Below are 8,631 nucleotides of genomic sequence, written 5' to 3' on the forward strand. Positions count from 1 at the left end.
GAATGCCAAGTGTTACAGAAGAGCTAGGTAGCTCTCTGCTACAGGTCTAAGGCATCTCTGTAAATGCTGTGCAGAATAAACTGTTCACTCACCAGACCACTGGGGGAAATCCCACACAAGGGTGGGCAGCTGTTACCTGGTAACCAGAGATGGAGCAAACAACCCCCTGTGATGTCATGATAAGTCCTCCACATCCCCCTCCCCAACAGATAATGTTACATTAACCCACTACAGAGAAGGTGTGAGTGCCTCCTACAGGTACTTAGTGGTGGACAATCCAAGGATGGAAGGGGTATATAGCTGAGAAGGAGGATGGCCCAGCGGGACCTAGGTGTCCTGAGCTTTGATCCCTCTCCTGCTGTAGTGCTGGGTAAATTGCTTTGGCCCTGGGTTTTCTATGAGAGGCAGCGTGGTCTATTGGGGGCAGGGAAGTGACACAAGGAAGCACTCAAAGCCACACAGCAGAGCCAGGAATGGCTCCAGGTGTCCTGAGCCTCAGTCCAGCACCCTAGCCACAGGGCCCACCTGCTTCTGCTGTCTTGGGGGTTGTTATCAATGTAGCACATGCCTTTGTTTTAGCTATGCCAATAGGAAGCCCGCAATGCGACCAAGATGAATGATGAGACGCAAAATAATTCCACCTCCTGCATCAGAGTGAAGATCCCCTCCGTCCATGTAAGTGCAGCCACACACCCAGCCACACTCATGACTTTTGCTCATCATCTGGATAACGGTGAGCCCTGAAGTCAGTGGCACTTTCTGGGTCCTGTGCCCTCTAGTGCCTTCTGCAATGTCTGAGCCATAAAAAGTCACCCAAGGAGAGCCAACCCTCCCCGCCCCTAGCTCCACTGGGATGAAATAAATAAACAGGGTTATGGTTCCCTTGAGCTTAGGTTTCATGGGGTCAAATCCAACCTGCCAGCACCCCATTAAAGAGCATGGGATGCTGCCTTAATATGTCACCTAGCAATGTCTGCAGGGATGGTGCTCTTCATGACCCCCCCCCCCAATATTATCTGGCCCTATCAAGGAAACCCAAGTTACAAGACAACAACAAGATCTGCAGGGATGAGAATGGAAGCTGTGGGGAAATTAGGGACATGGGCCAGATATTGATATCAGAGAACTGTGGAGTGACTCTGCTTAAGTCAATGGAGTTAGGGTCAGAATCTCCTCTCAGTGCCGCTGGGGTAGATCCAGAGTCACCTACTGACTGCAATGGGGGTCCAGGCTGGATTCTGATCTCAGCTCCCCCTGGGGTCCATCTGGAGTTACCCACTCACTGCAATGGAGTCAGTCCCCCGGATTCTGTTCTCACTTATGTCTGGTGTAAATCCAGAGTAACTCCAGTGCTAGGGCCAGCTTCTGATCTCCTGCACTCTATTTCAAGGTAGCGAAATCCCACTGAAATCAATGAGGTTGGGGCTAGATCTTGCTTTCGTTTAACCTGGTCTAAAACTGGAGTAACTGCAGATTGATAGCAATGGAGGTAAAGTCAGCGTCTTATCCCACTGGAAACCCATGGCATCCAGATTGATAGCACATTCCAGCCCTCCTTGTTCATGTGTTCTTGATGATGCACCTTTCCCCTTTGGAGAGCCCTTTCCTATGTGGCCACGATTCACCAGGACTTCCTAATGGGATCCCCATATCTCCTCTCCCAGGTGGAACTCAAACCCGGTGACCTGATTGAGATCTTCCGCTCATGCTACCAGCACTGGGCCATCTATGTCGGTGATGGCAAAGTCATCCACCTGGCTCCTCCTTGTAAGTGCCCCCCTTCCCTAAAGGGGGAGGTGTGTTCTGCTGGAGACTGAAGGTGGGTCCCTGCCATGCGAGTGCCACTGCATGGGAACCTCTCTTAGGGGTATCTACCTGCAGAGGAGCCAGTGCTCTGTGCAGGATTTGGGGATCCCATGCCATGGGAGCTGCAGCCCTTGTGTGGCTGCCTTGGAGGCCAGCTGCATGGACGTTCAGCAGTAGTGACTGCCATACAGCAGAGTGTAGTACTGGCTGCTGGCACTGGGGGGAGCTGGAACTGCTACAGCCCTGAAGAGTGCGGTAGGGCCTGCTGCCATTGGGGGACTCAGTGCGCCAGCCTCTGGAGGTTGCACTACCCCTGGCTGTCACCTGCTGGGGGGGAAGGGGACTGCAGGTGGCACAAGGTGAAGGCGCAGCACAGAGATTGGCTGTATGCAAAGCTTCCTGCTGCCTCTGCTCCTGCAGCCACTGGAAGGTGTGGTTGGGTGGGGGATGCCCACGTATCAGCCACTGTCCCCAGCCTCTAGGGATGCAGGGAGAGCTTTGGGGAGATGCAATTTTCCCCAGGCACCGTGGAATCTCCCTGCATCATACCCAGCTCAGTGCCGAATCAATGGATCTCGTTATCCCCAACCCAAGGTGAGCACCCCATGGACGGCGTTGCCAGCGTCCTTGCGGCCCTGTCCGACAGAGCCTATGTGAAGAAGGACTGGCTGGAGGACGTGGTGCGCAAGGACCGCTACCGGGTGAACAACAAGCACGACGAGACACACCCCCCACTGCCGGTCTCCAAGATCGTCCGGCGGGCCGAGGAGCTGGTGGGGCGTGAGATGCCCTACAACCTGACCAGCCACAACTGTGAGCACTTCGTCATGGAGCTGCGCTACGGCGTGGCCATGAGCGACCAGGTGGGTGTGAGGGGGAAGGACAGGGCCTCACGCTAGCATGGTGACCGTGACCCATGCATCGAACCTGGCACCCCCCAAAGCTACGCGCCTGAGCCTCCTGGGACAGTAGCTGGTGAATGAGACTCAGCCCCCCCCAGGAATGTTATTGCCTTGCAGCGTGGCTGATGTACGGCAGGGTGCAGTTCCACCTGCTGCCCCAGGATCTCCTCAAGTAGCTGCAGACCCCGTGTTACCACTGTCATCAATTCCCCACCCTCCCCCAGTGCTAATTACTATTTGGGATTTGTTTTGTGGTGGCGCTTAGGAACCCCGCTCACTGACCAGGACCCCGTTGCAATAGACGCTGTACAAACCCAGTCAAACCCAGCGTCGGTCCCCCTGCAAAATGAATCCAGCAAGTTCCTTCCCCCCAAATCGATTCCACACTGGAGCATCTCAGCGGCTACCTCTGTTCACCTGCCTTGGCGCCTCTTCACAGCCCCAGTTGGCTGCTGCTGCCTCCTTTCCTTTCCGTATTGCAGCTCTGTGTTAGTAGCGAGAGGCTGTGAGGGCGGGCGGGGGAGAGCAGGATTCATGCCCCTAGGACAGAAGATCTTGACCTATCCTGTGGCTTCCCTGGATTGGGCTTGTGCAGCAAGTGCTGCTTGATGTCTCATGAGCTGGACGGACGTCTCAGCTCCTACCTTCCTTTCCACCTAGGATGACCAGATGTCCTGATAAAATCGGGACTGTCCCGATATTTAGTTGTTTGTCCCCATTTGTCCCGATATTTTGTCCCGGCCTTTTTTTTTGTTGTTGTTGCTTCGGTGGCGGCACTCCGGCTTTTTTTTTTTTCTTCCATCGTGTCCCTATATTTTGTTCTTGTCATCTGGTCACCCTATTTCCACCTTGCTTGCCCCAAGCCTGTAAATGACCCCACATGGGAACCCCCGTGTCTGACCGGCACTTCGTTCTGTTCTGCAGGTCACGGAAGCTATAGCCATGGGCACTGTGGGGGTGATGGGCGTGGCGGCGGCTGTGATCAGATCCATGGCTCAGAGACGCAAGCATCGGAAGGAGTAGCGGCAGATGGAGGGAGGGGGGTTCGTACCCGCACTGGCTTGGGGCGATTAACCCGGCTCTCATCCTTTATCATCAGATTTTCAGTGCAAGATGAAAGCTACATGAGATTTCGTGAACAAAACTGCCCCATAGATGACACCCAGTTGTATCCCAATAAACTCATCTTGAGACCTCTGCGTCTTGTTGTCTGGGCTGAAAACATACAGAAATGTGTCTCATAGCTTGGTTGCTTTGTGCTGTGGTTCCCATCTTCTCTCCCAAGCTAAGCCGGGTTGGGCTGGCTCAGTGCTTTCACAGATGATCTCCTGGGAAACTGCATTGATTCAAGAGATGTTCTGAATGAGGTGATCCCTTTCTTATGAGGTGTAAAAACCAAGATCATAATCATGAAAGATCCCAAGGCACTTTTTTGAAAGAAGCTGTGGGGTTTTAACTCTGGTGCCTGGTCAAATTCCCACAGGGATCATTTCATTCTGTCTTCTTAAATTCCTCCCTATAGTTTCAAATGGATACAGAACTCACTCGGCTTCCTTAGCTGGCGGGTAGTATTGCTGTTAAACACTTGTAGTGTTCCACTCCAGAAGCAGCTGCATCTCAGTGCCGGATGAGGGATCTCTATAAATAACCCCCATGCCTCACCCCAGAGACGGCTACATCTCAGCTTTGGGTGGATAAACAGCACCTGCACCCTACCAGAGATAGCCGCATCCCAGTATCGGACAAACAATCCCTGTGTCAACAGCAGTCATGTTGCATCCCAGAGGGGCTGGATCTCAGCACTGAGAGATCCCTGTATAACCAGCTGCAGCACAAAGCAATGCCATTGAGCTGAGTATAAGAACTCACTTTGCTCATCTGAAAATGTATTATTTAAAAAATAAATCCTGATTTTTGAGCCAATCTCATATCTCTTTCAGCTGCACTCCTGAGGTTGAACATGCAGGGTTGTGGCAATACTGTAACATTTCTGTTTTAAAATTCATTTATATTATTTCTGGCTATTTCCCTGTAGTGAGGCGGTGTGGTCCCCCGCCGCCCCGGAGAGGGATGAGCCTCTTCGGACACAAAAGTGTGCAGAGCCAGTGAGTCCTGCGCCTGCCCCCTAGAGGTCAAGGTGTGGGACAGGAAGTATAAAAGTCCATCCTGAGAGCTCACTTGAGGAGCAGCCACCAGAAAGGCCACGCCTCTAGCTTAGCTCCTGGTTGGGTGACCCCGGTGACCTACGGCAGACCCGAGGACTGGCCTGACCTGACCTGCTGACGCCGGATGCTGACCAGAACCCGGAGGAGCTACCCAGCCTGCCCCTCGCCAGTTACCCAGAGGACCCCCCTGGAGAAGCTGCCCAGCCTGCTCCTCACCAGTTACCCAGAGGACCCCGTGGTGCTTGAACACCCCCCCCCGGAGGATACCGTCTGGACCCAGATACCTCCAGAGGGGAGTTAGGAAGTAGCCCGGGGGCAGTTGACCAGAGTCTGGCTTCAGCACTGCCAGAGCCTGTGTCAGTGTGTTGCGGTCAGGATCCCCACTGACGCAGCAGCGGGTCTTCTGCCACTGCTAGGGCCGTGGGCTGGGACGCAGGGGAGTGGGTGGGCCTGCGTCCCCCTTGCTACCCAACTTGTGGGTGGGAGTCTCACCCTTCCCCCAGGACGCTCTGAGCTGAGAGCCTGGGCTGGTTTTTTACCTGCTTTGCTCAGCCCCTGCCTGAGGGCCGGAGCCATTGACTCTCTGTTGCCCCACCCTGACCCTGGGCCTGGGCCTGCTAGTTAAATACTGTTGCTCAGCCCCTGCCTAAGGGCCTGGCCTTTACCTCGCTATTGCCTGCTGACCACAGGCCGGGTGCGAATAACTGTCTGTGTTTGCCTCTATTGCTGCCGCGGCGAGAGACTCCCGTGGCCAGGCTAATTCCCTATCAGCAACTGGATGGAAGTAGCCAGCAGTGTGGTCCACCGCCACCCCGGAGAGGGATGAGCCCCAGCCACCCCTCTACATTCCCCTTACAGCACCCTGAACATTTCCTCTCTGTGATGGGGTTCCTGGGGTGCAGCCTGGCCTGTGGGACTCTGTCCCTCCAACCTGGGGTATCCTCACACACTGACGCTGTATCAAGTGTGACAGACCCAGACCAGTGGGGTACAGGAGTCTGGTAGAGGGCAAATATACTGGTCACTGGATGAGTAGTTTTCTATTCCCTGAGTGACCAGAGCAGGGGCTGCACTAGAGTAATCAGGAACCTGCTAGAACCAGTTAAGGCAGGCAGGCTAATTAGGACACCTGGAGCCAATTAAGAAGAAGCTTCTAGAATCAATTAAGACAGGCTAATCAGGGCACCTGGGTTTTAAAAGGAGCTCACTTCAGGTGGTGGTGTGAGTGTGAGGAGCTGAGAGTATGTACTGCTGGAGGACTGAGGAGCACAAGCGTTATCAGACACCAGGAGGAAGGTGTTTGGAGGAGGCCATGGGGAAGTAGCCCAGGGAATTGTAGCTGTCATGCAGCTGTTACAGGAGGCACTATAGACAGCTGCAGTCCACAGGGCCCTGGGCTGGAACCTGGAGTAGAGGGTGGGCCTGGGTTCCCCCCAGACCTCCCAATTGACCTGGACTGTGGGTTCTTCCGGAGGGGTAGGTCTCTGGGCTGTTCCCCCAACCCACATGGTGAATCTCTGAGGCAAGAAAATCTGCCAATAAGCACAGGACCCACCAAGATAGAGGAGGAACTTTGCCACACAAGTTACAAATCTCTAGCAGCTACTGCACCTATACAACCATCCACAGACAGGGACACACCCAACAGAGTTACATGAATGCTTCTCCTAGCCACTCATATACCATCGATAGGGACATAGGCGCTGACTCCGTGGGTGCTCTGGGGCTGAAGCACCCATGGGGAAAAAATCAGCGGGTGCTCTACACCCACCACCAGCCAAGCTCCCCCCACCTCCTTTCTCCCCCAAGCATGCTGCATCCCCCACTCCTCCCCCTCCCTCCCAATGCTTCCCGTCCCCCTGCCACCTAGCAGCTGTTTGGCGGCATGTAGTGAGTCAGTGTGGTTCCCCTCCTGCCCAGAAGAGGGAGCCCACGTGCCGGCACCAGAGTGGGTGGGACCACCACCGCCTGTCCCCGCCCCCCGGAAGTCAAGGGGCGGGACAGGAAGTATAAAGGCCGGCCGCCAGGGCTCAGTTGGCGGCCAGCCACCACAGGGAGCAGACGTGCGGCCGGGAGCTCCCGGCCGGGAGCCCGTCGAAGACCCTAGCTGGCCTGAGCTACCCCGGGCCCGCTACGAGGAGGAGCCGCCGGAGCCCGTTCACGCCCGCCACTGGGAGAACCCCTGGGAACCGAACCCCGCTAACCCTGAGGGTGAGACTGGACCCGAACCCCTCAGCCCCTGCTGCTATCCAGAGGAGCCGCCTGAGGACCATTGGCCGGACTTCCCGGCAGAGCTACCAGACTTGCCGCCGAGCCCGGGCAGAGAGGAGCCCATGCAGGTGGACTGGCCCGATCCCGGCGCAACGACCGAGGTAGGCTGTGAGGGGGATCACGGAAGTAGCCCGGGGGTAGCCGACCCCGGTCCGGCTGCAACTGAGTGTGAGCCTATGTCAGTGTGTTGCGGTCTGGATACCCCACTGACCAGCAGCGGCAGCAACCGCTGTTAGGGCCCCGGGCTGGAACGCAGTGGAGTGGGTGGGCCTGCGTTCCCCCCTGCCACCCTCCGTACGGGTGGCAGGCTTCCCCCTCACCCAACGCTCGGCTACAGCAAGCCTAGGCGTACCTTTGAACTATTTGCTCGCTCAGCCCCTGCAACAAGGGCCTGAGCCTTACTGTGTTTGCCCCGCCCTGATCCAGGGCCTGGGCTTTGAACTATTTGCTCGCTCAGCCCCTGCAACAAGGGCCTGAGCCTAACTGTGTTTGCCCCGCCCTGCTCCAGGGCCTGGGCTCTGAACTATTTGCTCGCTCAGCCCCTGCAACAAGGGCCTGAGCCTAACTGTGTTTGCCCCGCCCTGCTCCAGGGCCTGGGCTCTGAACTATTTGCTCGCTCAGCCCCTGCAGTCAAGGGCCTGAGCTTTAACTGTGTTTGCCCCGCCCTGATCCAGGGCCTGGCCTCTGAACTATTTGCTCGCTCAGCTCCCTGCAACAAGGGCCTGAGCTTTAACTGTGTTTGCCCCGCCCTGATCCAGGGCCTGGCCTCTGAACTATTTGCTCGCTCAGCTCCCTGCAACAAGGGTCTGAGCTTAACTGTGTTTGCCCCGCCCTGATCCAGGGCCTGGGCTTTGAACTGTTTGCTCGCTCAGCCCCTGCAACAAGGGCCTGAGCCTAACTGTGTTCGCCCCGCCCTGATCCAGGGCCTGGGCTTTGAACTATTTACCCGCTCAGCCCCTGCCATAAGGACCTGAGCCTAACTGTGTTTGCCCCGCCCTGATCCAGGGCCTGGGCTCTGAACTATTTGCCCGCTCAGCCCAGCAAGCAAGGGTCTGAGCTAACTGTGTTTGCCCCGCCCTGATCCAGGGCCTGGGCTCCTGAGCTTTAACTGTGGTTGCTCCGACTCTGCACCAAAGAGCCGGAGTTTCAGGACTAACTGACTGCTTATTCCCAGAGTAGTGAGTCGGTGTGGCTCCCCTCCTGCCCGGAAGGGTCGAGCCCCGGCTAGGACCTACTACATTTGGCGCCCAACGTGGGGCACGAGCCCCTGCCCCTGTGAGAAGGGGCTAGAGGGGGAGTGGCAGTTGCCCCCCCCCCCGTTCTAAGGAATGGATATGGAGCGGCTGTTTCAGCTGCTCACGGAGAGCCAGGAGCGGCAGCAGACGGCCCAGCTGCAGCAGCAACAGCAACAGCAGGCCGCTCAGCTCGCACAGCAACAGCAGCGAGATGCCGCCCAGCTCCAGTTGCAGCAGGAGCAGCACACAGCC

At 56.5% G+C, this 8,631-nt stretch overlaps 1 protein-coding gene across 1 annotated transcript; it reads left to right on the top strand.

The window, feature by feature from the left end:
- Positions 1-612: 612 nt before the first annotated feature.
- Positions 613-3,731, top strand: LOC128840296 (phospholipase A and acyltransferase 3-like). The gene is made up of 4 exons (XM_054034125.1): positions 613-675; positions 1,629-1,767; positions 2,401-2,669; positions 3,633-3,731. The coding sequence occupies exons 1-4, from the start codon at positions 613-615 to the stop codon at positions 3,729-3,731; spliced, it is 570 nt and encodes a 189-aa protein (XP_053890100.1).
- Positions 3,732-8,631: the final 4,900 nt, after the last annotated feature.

This window comes from Malaclemys terrapin, chromosome 7, assembly GCF_027887155.1.
Source record: "Malaclemys terrapin pileata isolate rMalTer1 chromosome 7, rMalTer1.hap1, whole genome shotgun sequence".
Lineage (NCBI taxonomy): Eukaryota > Metazoa > Chordata > Testudines > Emydidae > Malaclemys > Malaclemys terrapin.

Bases quoted from the DNA above. Each gene is read 5' to 3' on its own strand.
- LOC128840296 (XM_054034125.1), top strand. From the start codon at position 613: ATGAATGATGAGACGCAAAATAATTCCACCTCCTGCATCAGAGTGAAG. The intron at 676-1,628 runs GTAAGTGCAGCC...ACGATTCACCAG, and splicing joins TGAAGATCCCCTCCGTCCAT to GACTTCCTAATGGGATCCCC. The intron at 2,670-3,632 runs GTGGGTGTGAGG...TCTGTTCTGCAG, and splicing joins GCGTGGCCATGAGCGACCAG to GTCACGGAAGCTATAGCCAT.